Source organism: Neltuma alba, unplaced genomic scaffold, assembly GCF_004799145.2.
Source record: "Neltuma alba isolate B1F8T4 unplaced genomic scaffold, ASM479914v2 tig00004453_pilon, whole genome shotgun sequence".
Lineage (NCBI taxonomy): Eukaryota > Viridiplantae > Streptophyta > Magnoliopsida > Fabales > Fabaceae > Neltuma > Neltuma alba.
This window is the reverse complement of record NW_021633715.1, coordinates 105-15,643: the sequence shown is the minus strand read 5'-3', so window position 1 is coordinate 15,643 and position 15,539 is coordinate 105. Positions and strand designations below refer to the sequence as shown.

General features: G+C 36.9%; 1 protein-coding gene across 1 annotated transcript; it reads left to right on the top strand.

Annotated features, from left to right (window-relative positions):
• The first annotated feature begins 2,994 nt into the window (after window positions 1-2,994).
• Window positions 2,995-13,720, top strand: LOC114744807 (protein HUA2-LIKE 2-like). Its single transcript, XM_028932959.1, is given in 14 exon segments — window positions 2,995-3,382; window positions 4,172-4,248; window positions 6,374-7,878; window positions 8,008-8,446; window positions 8,808-9,264; window positions 10,693-10,801; window positions 10,941-11,053; window positions 11,163-11,350; window positions 11,448-11,955; window positions 12,057-12,489; window positions 12,590-12,682; window positions 12,685-12,756; window positions 13,226-13,296; window positions 13,397-13,720. Coding segments are annotated over 13 exon segments (4,143 nt in total). The 5' UTR covers window positions 2,995-3,259; the 3' UTR covers window positions 13,252-13,296; window positions 13,397-13,720.
• Window positions 13,721-15,539: the final 1,819 nt, after the last annotated feature.

The window sequence follows — 15,539 nt, the reverse complement described above, 5'->3', positions numbered from 1 at the left end:
ACGTTTACTTTCCAATGAATCTATTATTTGGATATTCATGGTATAAAATGTGTTCTTTAGGTTAAACCAAAAGCAGTCCTTTGGAGAAATACGTTTCTACCTAATTACGAAAAGATGTTAGCTTTTTATTGAAATGATAGAGCCAATGGAGATGATGGTGATACTCCTATAAATATGAAGAAACGACGACGTGTAAATCCTCATAAATTTGTTGATTCTATCAACGAGGTTGATCAACTTGACTCTCAAAATGAAGTGACTTTGGAGAATTTCTTAATCAATATGGAAACTCTCCCGCTTGGTGACCACTCTCTAAAAGCAAATAACGAGACTAATAAGAGGACAAAAAAAGTGGTACATCTAAAGATAGAGATCCTTTCCAAATACCTCTAATTGTAGAAAAGATGGAATTCATTGCAAATGCTTTGAGTGAAGGAAACAAAATATTTAAAGATGGATATGTCCCACAAATTTCAAGGGGAAGAAACTTTGAAGATGATTGTTGATGCTGGATGTGAGGAAGACAAGATCTCTAAAATTTATTGCTTCCTCATGAATGATGTGGCCAAGTTAAGGGCAGTAATTCAATGTCCACCTCTGTTGCGCAAGCAAGTGATTATGGAGATGGTTTTCGGTTCTTAGTTTGTTATTGATTGGAAGGAAAACACTCTTTTGTTGTAGACACTTTGTAAACACTTATTTTGACATGGTCTTTCTTTTGAATTTTTTTGTTTGTCCACATGATGGCATTTGATGGCATTTTATGCCATGCCCTGTGATATTTTATAAGGTCATGTGATGGCATTTGATCACATTTTATGCTAAGCTATTGATATTTTGTAAAGCCATATGATGATAGATGCTAAAATTTTATGCCATGTCTTATGATATTATATTGTGCCATAGAATCAAGTTTATAATTATTTTCATTATCTTCTTTCAACATTAGAATGATATTTATAATTAGAATAATGTTTATAATCTTCTTTCAACATTAGAATAATATTTATAATTACTCATAACTTTCAGTATAATTTTGGATATAAAAACAATTATAGTTATTAATTATGTATTATGATTTTATTTATTTAATTTTGCTAATTATAAAAAGTTGATCTCATATATTAAATGTTATTTATAATTATATTTTATTAATTATTCTATAAAGTTTGTAAAAATCAACTTAAATAATATAAGGGTAAAGTTGTCTATACAAAAATATTTTGCCTCCCCTCCCTTCTTAAACCAAATAAGATAACATTAAAACTTCTCTTCGTCCATCAAATTAATTCAAACAAAATAATATTAAAATTCTTCTCCTCTTTTTTATTTCTTTCTTTTTATTAAAATCCCTCCTTTCCTCACTATTGAGCCAAATACACCGGACCTGGCTTCTCTCCGCTACCCTCCTCTACCCAAAACACTGCCGTTTTGGGTGCAAAATGAGGGGAGCTGATTGTTTTTTTTTTTTTTTTTTGTATTTTGAAGTTTTTTTTAGTAGCATCTAAAATATTTTTTTGGTAGCACCTAATGTCTCATAATAATTTTTGGTACACTTAATACTCTAAAATATTTTTTGATACATTTAACATCTTAAAATATTTTTTTCATAAGCATCAAATATCCTAAAATAATTTTTTGTTACATTCAGTATTATATAGATGCTACTAAAACAACTTCAAAATACAAAAAAAAAAAAAGAAGCAATCAGCTCCCCTCATTGTACACCCAAAACGGCAGTGTTTTGGGTAGAGGAGGGCAGCGGAGAGAAGCCAGGTCCAAATACACCCGGGGTAGAGCCAGGAAAACGGGCCGAGCCCGTCGGGCCGAGCCCGTTTAAGCCCGTTTAAGTCGAGGGCCGGGCTTGTATTTTGGAGCCTTGAAAGGGAAGTCGGGCTTAAAAGGGCTAGCCCTGTAGGGCCGAAAAATAAACGGGCCGGCCCGTTTAGGCCCGCCAAATTATTATTTTTTTTAATTTTTGTCTTTTTTTCTTAACTTAAAAAAGAAAACCCTAACATTTTAAACATAGCATACTCTTAGTTTTACTTATCTTGGCAGCTCACATAGATAGCATTCACAAAAAGAAAAAAAGAATCACTATAGTTGTGGGAAAAATAACCAAAAAAACATGAAAATTGCAAAATTTAAAACTAGTATATTCATAAAAATATATTGTTATTTATAAGTTGTCAAAACCTATTAAAATATTGTATCTATAATTTTTACAGTCTTTATTTATCATTCTCCCATATTTTTTATACTTGAAATATAATTGATCAAAAAATCTTTTAAACTAAAATAAAGATCTATATCATTTTTATAGTAGAAACAAATTTAGAACTAAGAATGATGGACTCTTTTCTTTTTTGTCGGTATGATAAATGATTATTCTTTATGTATACTATGTTTGTTAGTTAAACTTTTTTGTTAATTATTTATAATCAAACTAGATCATCCGCATTGTAATTATCTACTGAACTTAATGCTTATTTAGTTGTTTATATTTGTCCTCTATTTAGTTTGTTTATTCAATAGACTTTATTATACTGTAATATATGTTTAGACATGATAATATTTATATTTGTGACTCAATTTTATTTATATTTATACCTTTTATTAGTAATTTTTATTGTTTCATTTTTATTATTTTGATAAAATATACAAAAAAATAAAAAAATTATTTTAATTAAAAAGACAAAAAACCCGCGGGCTAGCCCGAACCCGTCATCTCACGGGCCGGGCTTGAAAAAATGACTTATTTTTAGAACTCGAGTTTAAACGGGCTGGCCCGTTTAAGCTCGAGCCCGTCACGGGCCGGCCCGGTCCGTTTTCCCAGTACTAACCCGAGGCATGGAAATTGAAAGGCGGGACCGGGCCGGGTTTCGTCAGCACGGAGCGCACGTTAGCTCACTTCACGGAGCAAGAAACCCACACTGCCTGCGCCCCCTAGCTTCCACACACCTAACCAAAACATATCTCTGTGACACCATCACCTGTTTTACAAAATCTCGTCATCCCCCTCCCCTTTTTCTCTGTGTAAATTAGGGTTTCTTTCTGGCTCAGTCTTTATCACACTCCGCTAATCTTTGGATTCTTAGAGACTTTTTGTGCTTCAATGCCTGCGAATTTTGTCTGCAAATTCCAGAGAGTGCCAAGCGGTTCCATTCTTGAGCGATTTTGGCATAGAGCGGAGGCGGGCTATTCGATTCAGTTTATATCACTTGCCCTGATTTGACTATAGCTGCGGTGGCTTCCTCTTATGGCGCCTAGCCGCAGAAAGGGCGCTAGCAAAGCAGCCGCCGCTGCCGCCGCTCGCCGCCAATGGAAGGTCGGCGATCTTGTACTTGCTAAAGTGAAAGGCTTCCCTGCTTGGCCTGCTACGGTAGGTGCTCCCTTTTCAACTACTGGTGAAATTATCTATTTTGCGGTCGGCTGTAGTGTCTATTGTTTACTTTTATTATTTTCTTTCATTGCATGTTGCTTATATTCTGAGCATTTCCTTTTGTGTAGAGTCCAATACTTCATTTTCGTTAGAGCGCAAGCGTGTCTGCCTGGATTTATGAATTTTAATTTCAAAGTCATCGGTTCTTGGATACTTTTTTTTGCGCGATTAGTTATCTGTAAGTGTTTAGAGTTGATTCAGACGGTGGATTAAGGAGGGGTGTTCCTAGTTTTCTTGCCTTACATGTTCCATCCCCATGAGCCTTGTGGATTTTGGTCACTCCTTGGGTAGACCAAATCGCACACTTGTAGAGATATTTAGTCAAAGTTTGAATTGAAGCTTTGCATTAGACGTACCCCCGCCCACTCACACACATTAAACATGAAAAATTTATCTTTCTATTTGGATCATTAGAAATGTATCCTTTTAAGAACAACGATCTAAGAAGGTAGAGGGTAGAGACAATATGCAATGCCACTTAGAGCGACTGTGGTACTTGTCCATCTTCCCCCTACCAGGAGAGCAAACAAAATATGAGGAAATTGACATATTTAAGTAAGGGGCAGGAGAAGGGGCGAATATGTGCCTTTTATCCTCCATGGTAATATGCGATTGTCACATGTTAACTGCTATGATATGCTTATATTTACTTATCTATTTTTAAATTTTTCCTTCTAGGTTTTTAGGGGTAAATTTTAATTGGCTTGTCAAGTTATTTGCTTCTCGCAGGTAAGTGAGCCTGAGAAGTGGGGTTACTGCACTGACTGGAAGAAAGTACTTGTTTACTTCTTTGGCACCCAACAGATGTAAGTTTTTAACGCCATATCTTTTTAATTGCTTAACATCGATTAGCAAGCTTAAAGCTTATGGCTATTGTGTGCTATATCATTTTTGGAATCAAATATGCATTACGAAACAGATATTTGACAGTGTTTATTTTATTGTTTGGCAAAGACTGGAGATGCTGAATATTTGGTGTTGAGATGGTCTTGCTGCTAATGTCTCAAAGATTTGGCATTTTTCTATGAACTGTTTAGGTTGGGGCTTCTAGTGATGTAATCATGTGCTCATTTCGCAGCCTTCTTTTCTATGAACTAAACTAGATGGGTTATAGGAGTAAAGTTGTGTTCTTGTGCCAAAGTGGTTCTCGTTTTGTTTTCACGTGTTAATGGTTGGAGGCTTGGCGAATTTTCTTTGTTAATTTTTGGGGAGGTTCAACCTGTTGGCTCTCAATCACCATAGATCACTTATGACAATAATAATTGTTGATGAGAGGTCTTCTTGTTTCTGGAGATATACCATTACCAGATCTTATGCTCCCTGGGTTCAAAATATGAGCATCAAATTTTTGAAGGGGCTTGGTTTTTTTAGAAGCATCACTTCAGATTTGTCTGATCATTTAATATATATTTTTATTTTTACCCCTAATTAATTATAGGTCTCATATCTTTTTCTACTCATTCTCTTTCACCTCCTTTTCTGCTTATTCTCGCTCCCACTTACCCTCCCTATAAATAAGGGTCTTTTAGGAAAACAAGTTGCATTTTCTACATATTTATTATCTTTAATGAATTTTAATTAACTTTTTGAATTGCGTGAATTAGTTATTTAATGTTTATATTTTGAACCGGACGGGGTATATGGGGACTACTAACCTCCAGAACTTAGCATTTTGACTAAAAGTTCTCATTCTTTCATTGAAAAACATGATAAACCCAAAGGTATATAAGTTGGTATTTCACAATGCAAATTTCTGCGCCATTATTTGGTGAGGGGAAATGAATGGAATACTGATTATATTTAGCATCCCCTACAGTCTGCGGGTAGCATTGATGTATTATCTCTTAGGTTTAGTCATTGTTTCTGGCATGCTGAGAACAACTCTAAACATGAGATGATGTGACACTATTGAAAGTTTTGTGACCGTGCATAGGGAGTAATGCTGCTGACTCTGCCTTTCTACTTATTTCATATGATGGGAATGTTCTATGTAGTGGCTACCCTGAGAAGCTTCATGTATTTCCTTTCCAAATGTTTTGGCTTCAATTTTCTACAGCTTATGTCCTAGAACTCCAAGTCAGTTTTGGATTATGTTAATGTAGCGCCTGTTTTGTGAGGAGATCCTGACAACCTGTTGGGACTTGTTATGATTTGTAATCTATCAAGTAAAATTCTGAGGTAGGGAAAAATTGAGTCCTTCTTTTTAAGTTTATTTTGAAATATTCACATCAGGAAAAATTGGCGTTTAGTCTAGAATTACTCTTCCTGATTTATCAGGGGGCGCATGTTGTAAACATGGATGAATTGAAAAGATTTGCTACTTAAAATTATTAATTGAGTGATAAACTGTACTGACTTATGGGGACTTGTTCCCTTGAAAGTTGGGATTGAAATAGATCTTTATTGTTAGTAGCTTCTTGTTCGCACGTGAAGTAACTTCATTTGGTCGGGAGCTGGAATGAACGTTTTGAGCTTTCAGGGGCTTTTTCTTATTGACTATGATAATTGACCTAGGACTATGTCTTTGGGCACAACACAGTGTGTCCTTAGATATGTGCTTGAACAAATTTGAAGTTCACTTTTGACTTGAAGAAGAGATCTTCGAAGCAATCTCTAGTCTCTAGTTTAAAAGTAGGGGATCATTGCCTTAGCTACACTAGCTTAAAAGGGAAGAAAGTATTTAGAGACTGTGGTATAAAATGCGTAGTATCCTATATTTTCATTCGTGTTTTGATTGAATAAATGCTTGATAAAGATTGAGTCGAGATATGTAAAATCTGGGTTGCAATGTGAAAAATTAAAAATTTTGATCTAGGGCCTACATATGTAATTTTTATCTTCATGCCATTTTAGTTTCCTTCCAATGCATGAGCATATAATTTGCTCGACTATCATGTTGCATTAGGTTTAAAATGGTAATTTGTCATGCAGAGCTTTCTGCAATCCTGCTGATGTTGAAGCATTCACTGAAGAGAAGAAACAATCTCTTCTTGTCAAACGTCAAGGAAAGGGTGCTGACTTTGTCCGTGCGGTGCAAGAGATTATTGATAGTTATGAGAAATTGAAGGAAACCCAAGTTGACATAACTGACTCTGGTGAAGTGTCCGGTGTAAATGTTACAATTCCTGTTGATTCATCAGCCAAATTATCTGCCAACTTAGGGTTAAAGGATGAGACACAGGACCATGATTCCGTACATAATTCTCAAATTCAAACTTTGACTTCTTTCACTGACCAACATGAGACAACGCACGCAGCTGAGGAAGTCTTGGCAGTTGCACCAAAGGATGAATCATCTAGTAAAGAGACTTCATCAAAGGAGCTTATTGATAATGCTGGTGCTACTGCAAAATCTCCTTATCCAGTTACTTACTCTTCTAGAAAAAGATCTGTGGACTTGCGTCCTCAGGGTAATGTCACACAGAGAAATGCACCTGTTCAGAAGTCTAGAAGTTCATCACGAGTCCAAAGCTTTGTGAGGCCTTGTAGTGATGGTGGGAAAAGTGCTGTTGATGGATCAGCTAGTGCAGCTCAGAATGTATCTGTGAGAAGAAGTAAACGCGGCAGGAAATCACCTGATATTTCTGAATGTGATGATGCTGATCCATCTGCATTTGCTTCAAATGACAGCACGGAAGACAATCGTTCTGAAATTCTCACTATTGATTCGGATCCCCTTAGCCTGAATGAGGGAAGTACCATGGACTCAAACTGTAAACTCGAACTCTCTGAGACTATTGAGTGCGCAGAAGGAGAATTTGAGTTGAGCAAAGGACTTGTTGAACTAAAGACTCTAGTCAAGAAGAAAAAAAGAAAGCCAAATCGAAAGCGGTTGACTGATGATTCTGCCAAGCGAACCACTATGCCAGAGGAGGATGCTGGTGTGTTGAATTCTAGTCAAAGGTCACAGGATGTTTGTGAACGCCCAAAAGATAGATGCTCCAAGCAAGATGGTGATGAGCACCTGCCACTTCTGAAACGAGCTAGAGTCAGAATGGGTAAATCATCAGCTACAGATGCGGAACACAATAGCATTACAGAATCTCAAGATAAAAGATCTGAGGAGAACAGTATCAACTCATTTCAGCATGTATCCTCAACTCATGACAATCTTAGTATTGCTGAGGGAGACTTGTCTGTGTCAAATATGGTAATGGATAATGTTTCTCCTCCAAAGAGTTCTGTCCCATGTTCTGAAAGTGGGCCTCAGATTTGTAAAATTAAAGACCAAACTTTAGGCTGTTCTTTGGATGTTGAAGCTGCTTTACCTCCATCTAAACGCCTCCATCGAGCTCTAGAGGCCATGTCAGCTAATGCTGCTGAAGATGGTGATGATCAAGATCGTGCAGAATTATCACACAGCACAATGACATCAAATAGTAGATGCTGTACATCTTCCATCAATAGATGTTCTTGTACAGCCTCTAATAATCAAGGTGAGAATGACTTTGAAATGCTAGAGATGGGCACTTGTGGCAATGATTCTTCTCATTTTAAAGCATGCAATTTCTCAACCAGTTTAAATTCAGTAATTTGTAATCCTTCAGAGAATAAATTATCTGTAGAGATGGATAAGCAAATGATTGAGCTTCCAACCCATGAAATTTGCAAGGACGTCCTACCATATGGCAAAGACAGAGAAGTCGACAAAGAACCTACTAATTCTGTGGTATGTCAGACTGATGGATCTGACGCCCCAATTCATTTACTTGGAAATTTGTCTTCTAATCTTGAAATGAAATGTTGTGAAGTTGGAAGCAGTCAGGATTTGCCTGGTTCATTGCTGATCCCAAATGATGAAAGCAATATCAGAGCCGCTGACATTTCAAATAAAGCATCTGGTTTATCAGAACGTATAGGAACAGGTCATGATCCCGCATCAGGTGCCAATGAAAGTGGTGAATTTTCAACCCAAAATATTGCTCATGTGCCTCAGAATGAAGTTCCTCAAGATACTGGGTGCTTGAAGCTGGCTGTTGATGATAGCAGCAATTTGAATGAGATGTAAGCCTAATCCTGCCTTGCTTTAGTTTTTAGCCTTCTAAATCTTCCTTCCATGCAGAAGTATAATAGAAAGAAAGAGAACTAGTTGTGTATTATTAAACCACTTACAGCACCTTCCTGATCCCTTGTTGTATCGGTAATAATTATTATTGTAGAGTTGCTGGGTTGAATTTCTGTTGCCTTCTCTAGATTATCCTTGTGTCACTGTGTAAGTAGTTGCGGTTTTCAACCTTAAATTTCGGTGAGTTTAAAGGAAAAGTCAGGGAGAGGAATTATTTTTTAATAATAGTGAATCTCAAAAGAGATATTTGTTTTGCATTCTTTCTACACAAAGTTCATGATATTTAGTATCTTGTTTCAGGTGTGAGGCTGTGAAAGACGTCACATATAAAGGGCCTAAGGAGGATATGAATTCTGGTTCAATTTCTGATGATTGCTTTGGTGAAAAGGATATTATAGGTCTTCAGCCAAGTCCATCTTTGACAGATGGGGGAGATTGCCCTGCACAAGGATCCCCACCAAATACGTCATTTTGCAATGTTTCTACATCAGACAGTAGCAATATCCTTCAAAATAATGGCAGTTGTAGCCCTGATGTGCATTTACACCAGAAGCAAACTTTTTCTGGTCCTACTGGTGATGGGAAGATCGATGGGTTTGCAGCAACTCAACGATCAAAAAACAAGTCCACTGAAGCAGGACATGCTGCTCTGCTGTACTTTGAAGCAACGCTTGGGACATTAACAAGGACAAAGGAGAGCATTGGGCGTGCCACACGCATTGCTATTGATTGTGCCAAGTTTGGCAGTGCGGCTAAGGTAACCTAATAGTGTTTGTTTTTCAGTTTTTCCCTCCAGAAATATCAAAATGATTTATTTTCAATGATTTTGAGGCATGAATGGTTTTATTTGTACTCCAAACAATTAATCTTTTTATGATTTCTTTTCTCTTTTTTATGTATTTTGTACCTGACCAATTTGACTTGTGGATTAAATTCTTGTTTAATGAAAGCTTTATATTGGCCTTTGATTTTGATTCTCTGTTGGTGTGAAGGGTTTATTTCTGAGTGAATAGTGCCACCTGCTTGAAACATTAAAACCAATTTACTGCTTGTGGAATGCTTCAGATGCTCCAATGGTGCAACAACCGTCTCGTATACTTATAGGTGGAATTTGTTATGGAAAATCAATTTGGGACTCTTTGAAGATATCATTCACAGTCGTTCACACCCCATCTTTTTTCAGATGCTCTATCTACCTTTTCCTCAAATATTTCTCCCTTTTGCGACTTTATATTTCTTGTTCTGTGGAAGAAATTGGGAAGGCTAATGGAAAATAAATTTATACTGCTTTTGTGATGTAAAAATTTGAATTTTGGGATCATTGGTTTGATGCATGCCATGCGGTTTCTGTTTCAAATTTTGATTTGTTTAGCAAGGACCATTTTGATACTCAAACTTTATGGGCCTGTCAAGACTGAGAAGCTGCAAGAGCACTAGATATTTTGAAACTGGGAGTCTGCATTTGGTTGCCTTGGTGACCTTGGTTATAGTGATTTTTGTTTTAAATTTTGTTTGAGAGGTTATTGTGCATGTATGGTGATTAATTTCAGGGCGGAAGTGTTTTGAATTGTTTTGTGACTAGGCTTATTGTCTTTTTACTTCATTAAGGTGGTTCCCCACATTAAGTAAATAGGCTTGTATGTGTATCATAGATGGGGAATGGTTTATTTCTGGTCAAATGAGAGTTTATGCCCAGGGTAATTGCTTGTGAAATCAACTTTAAGATGTTGATCCCTGAAGTCATACGTTTTGTGAGAACGCACTTTCTAACGAGTACGAGGATCAGGCATATATTGAGCCTGGAGGGTTATTACTAATGAGTACTTCCTTCGCTATTCAGGTAGTTAGAGTTTAGTGAGAACTCACTCTCTAGAATGTTTGTATAGTTTCTGAAAAGCATTTTTAGGAACTGTTTTGCTGTTTTCCTATGTAGAAAAACGTACTAGGGTCTGTCATGGTATTCTTAAATCATGGGGAAAGAAAAATATATACATTGAGGTAGAGGTTTTTATGATCCCATTTTCACAGAAGGCTGGATTAATTAGTTTGACTGAGTACAATAACTTCAAAATAGGCACAAGTATGGTTCATTTATTGTAGTTATTCAACTGTTGTTTTGTTAGCAAATTTGCTCCTTAATTAGAGAAGTTCGTTAATTAATTAATTAATTAATTCGATGTTTTAGGTGGTGGAGATTCTTGCCCATAGTCTGGAAACTGAGTCAAGCTTGCATCGACGGGTGGATTTGTTTTTTCTTGTTGATTCCATTGCGCAGTGTTCTCGAGGTTTAAGGGGTAACGTGTCTATCACTTGATGCTGCTTTAATCTTGTTGAGAAAAAAAATAAAGGAAAGGAAGGTTGTAGATGAAATTCAATGACTCGGTGGGATATGTGTATATGGTATTTGATGTTAAATTTCCTTTGAACTTTCAGGTGACGTTGGCGGAGCATGTCCTTCTGCTATCCAAGCAGTTCTGCCACGCCTATTGTCAGCTGCGGTGCCTCCTGGAAATACCGCACAAGAAAATCGTAGGCAGTGTCTTAAGGTAAGTTAATGAAGTTCCCCATCTGCTTAGGTTAAAACTGTGTGTTTTGATGTCACCTCTATGCTTCTGTATCATTATTCTTGTTAAACTTTCCTCTAAATGTGTCAAGGTTCTAAGGCTGTGGTTGGAGAGAAGAATTCTGCCAGAATCAATTATACGTCATCATATCCGGGAATTGGACTTGTATAGTGTGTCTGCATCTGCAGGTGCCTTCTCGCGACGTTCTTTAAGAACAGAGAGGGCTTTAGATGACCCTATCAGGGATATGGAGGGTATGCTTGTAGACGAATATGGAAGGTTTGAATTTGCTGCGGAATTTTTTCTTTACTTTTATTTTCACTTGTTCATGTACTTTTTGAAGTGAGTCTTTTAAAATTATGTTTTCATCTTGCAGTAACTCGAGTTTTCAGCTACCTGGATTTTGCATGCCCCGAATGCTTAAATGTGAAGATGATGGGAGCGATTCTGATGGGGGAAAATTTGAGGCAGTCACTCCTGAGCATGATTCTGAAGCACACGAAGTGTGTGAAATGACTCCTACACTTGAAAAGCATAGACATATCTTGGAAGACGTTGATGGTGAGCTTGAAATGGAAGATGTGGCTCCCTCTTGTGATGTCGAAATGAATTCAATTTTAGATATTAATAATGGAGGAAATGGGGATGCCGCACATATGTCTAATTGTGTGACAAGTAATCTGATGGAGAAGAACATTCCTGTGTCCTTTGTTCCTCCTTTGCCTCAGGATGTACCTCCATTGTCCCCTCCTTTGCCATTATCCTCTCCACCTCCCCCACCGCCACCCCCACCCCCTCCCCAACCTCCTTCCCTCCCCTTCACGCCAGCTATCTCTCATCCATATAGCACTGGAGCTATTTCAAAACTCAATAAAGATGCACAGGTATGTTTCACCACTTTGCAAGGTACCTTAAACTCATACTTTTGCTTATATTGCTGACAAGTCGTTTTGCTCTACCTTTCCATGGGTGCCTATATTTGCAGATTGTGAAAGATAACCCACTGCCCTCAGTGACTGAGGCTTTGGCCGCACCAAGGGATAACCAACCTTTGCATGAGGTTGTTCCCTATCGAGTTCCAGAATGTAGGGATATGCCAATGCAGCTGCCTGAGTCTACTTCCTCTTTCAGCAGTCATCCACCGCCACCTGACAACTTTCGTTATTTTGATGGTGCTAGTGTGCATGCTAAAGGTTACCCTTTACGTCCACCTCATCAAGTGCCCTCCAATCAGTTTTCTTTTGTTCATGGGGACCAGCATGTGAAGCCACGAAGGGAGGCTCCACCCCCTTCATACTCCAATAGACACCACTCTATGCATAACACAGAGAGAGAGAACTTCCGCAATAATCATGATAGATTAAAACCACCTCCATATGACTTCCGAGAGAGATGGAGAGTTCCTGCTCCTTACTCTGGTAAGATTGTGAGGACTTACGATTCACGTGTTATTGGGGATTATAATTTGCATTAATTTTTGCTTATATCAGCATTAATTATCTTGAGAATTGTCCCTAGGTTCTCGGTATCAAGATAGAGGTGTGCCTCCCCCTTATGGCTGTCACCCATGTGAATCAGCTGGATTACCAGACCATGGGTGGAGATTCCCTCCCGGTCAATGAATCACAGGAACTCTATGCCTTTTAGACAACCCTTTGATGATGCCATTCCGATGGCAAGTAGAGGTGCTTTCCTCCCCTAACAAATGTTAAGAAAAATTTGCTTGTCAAAAATCTGTAGTTTGATAGTTTTCCATTCAATTGAATAAAATAGCAAGAGCTGTGCAGCTTTCTTGTTTTCCGTTTTTATTTGCACTGAAAATAAAAATTGGCTGTGAACATGTTTGGTAGAGTTTAAAGCAACATTTTCATTCATTTTTTCCATAAACTGGATGTTTTTGTAATTTTGAAATTCAAGATAACTATTAGTGAAAAGTAAATATAATTTCACACAAGACTCATGGTCAAACTCGAAAAGTCAGGTAATATTTATGGTCATTTTTGCCTATATTTGGTTCCTCAGATGAACGATTCTTAAATGCGCAGCAAATGTCTTCTTTTGAGAATGAAATTTGCAAATGAACACATTTTAAGAGAAATAAACGTAAATGATGAAAAGACCTGGATACTAAACTCACCATGTATTGTGTTTCAGGTCCGGGCTTTTGGCGACCAAGATGAGCAGAAATGACCAGCAAACTGAAGCGGATACGCTTCTATCTATTTGTAAGTCCTCTCAAAGGTTATCCAGTATTACCTGTATTATATCTTTACTCCATGAGCGTGTTATAATTAACTCTATAACATGGGCTCTGGCTTTGTTCAGGAGGGGGAATTTCCATTCTATCTTTTTGTACATGCTTGAACCTTTGGAGATGGTTGAGCAGAGTCTGCACAGGATATCGTAGTAATCTGCTAGATTTGTACATATGTATTTAGCCTCCTCTGCAAAATGCAGGGCAGGGAGAGTCTTTGTAGAGTGAGAGTTGTAACTTATTCAGGTTGTCATGTATCAATTTTTTAATCTCAAGTTTTATTATTTCATGAAAGCCCTTATAGAACTTAGATTGATAGCTGCATAAAATTTTCTCGGGCTGTTTCTTGAAATTGTTTATCTTAATATATTAAATAACTTCTCTCTTCCGGGCAACTATGTTGTTATATTTCCTTTTTTTTTTTTTGGTTTTGTTTTCCGGGATGTGGTCACAACTTTAGGGTTCCCAAATGCGTTGTTTGCTGGAGGATTTTGTGAAAAGTCGTCCAAGGATTTGGTGAGTTTCAACATTAGGTTGTCTTTGGTCCAAAAACACTTTTAGAAGTGCGCCCAGAGGAATTTACCACGTTTCATCGCCTGATGTGCGATACGTGTGGTCCGTTTAGTATCCACCCAGTGACCAATTTATGGGCTGAAAAAGAAAAAGAACAAAAATAATTTCACAAATGAGAAATGCCGTAGGTGTCTCTGCATAAAAGGATCAAGGAAAATTTTAGCAGAAGATGATGATGTAATAAAAAATTGTATTAAAGTATATGAAAAACAACGATGCGAAAGGGAACAAGCAAAAATAAGACAGATTTCAAGGCAAGGTTAAAAAAAGTTAGTTCGTTTTAAAACTAATTTAAGAAATAGTTATACTTTTGGTTTTTAATATAAGATTTATTTAATTAATTTGAATGAATTAAAAAAATTAGATAAGTTAGTTAATTATAAAAAAATATAATTTTTTTTAAAACATCATAATCGTCTTTCCTAATATCTTTCTTTTCCTTCCTACCTGATTATTGTTGAGGTAGTATCAATAAGGGTAATTTAGAAAAAAGAATAAATATAAAAAATAGATCTTACAGGGATCAAGATCGACTCAATAATCAGGTTTTATATTAAGGATCGAAAGAGTATTTTTTTTCTTTGGGCACACAATGAAATTTATCTTGTTTTCTACTTTTTTTCCCCGAATATAGAATAATGAAATTTTTTATGTGAATATTTTTTTTTGCCTTATTTGATACGCAAGTATTGGGGTATTGTTCATAATTAAATCTCTTGTTGGGACCAGATGATACTATATGCAAGTGAAAGATTTAACTTTTTACTCCAAAAATGATTTAAATTTTCTTCTTCAGAGTGATTTTATCCCCTTTTCTGGCGAATCGCCATTTTCTAAGCTCCAACTTAACAGGACACTCTTTCTCTGCTCTGGCGCTACCGTGCTGACTCGCAACAACGGATCGAAGACCTTTGTCACTGATGTGGGAGCAAGTGGCTGCCCGCAAGGACGTCAATCTCGGTGTCTATCATGCAATTTTTTCTCCTACTTCACTTCACATTGCCTCTGCACGTTTCAGAGAGAGATTAAGTTGTGCAATGCAGCATCTTTTTATGCGTTAACTTGATGAAAAATTTTGAAGTAAATGGACTGAAATCTCATTCTATTACATGAAATGCAATCAAATCTATCATGGCCATAGAGACATGCAAATGATCTGTTTTGCAGAAACTGCTTCACACTTGTGCCATCTATTTCATTCCATTCTTGCCTACTCCTATGTTCTAACTTAAAACTATGGCATGAATTTCTTTTATTTTCTCTAACTTGCTATTACGACCCTGAATGTTCTACGGTAATGCGGCTGGAGCCATCCACTTTTATAAACTGCAGAATTTACAGGTCCAAATTACAACAACACAGTTCACATCTTTCCCTGCCTTTTTGTGCGAGATTGAAAGACTTACTGCGATCCCTAAAGAAAGATGTAATCACTAAAAAATCCAATAACAAATGAATAGCATGAACCTATTATCATTTTCTGCACTAATATGATATTTTGTCATTACCTGCTACTTACTTATCATTAAGACTTTTTAGTATCCATATTGTCTTCCTTGAGAATTCACAGTTTTCCATGCAAGATTCAGCTTCTGCTGCATTTGATGACAATCTGATATATCTGGTTTGGGACCTTGCAAT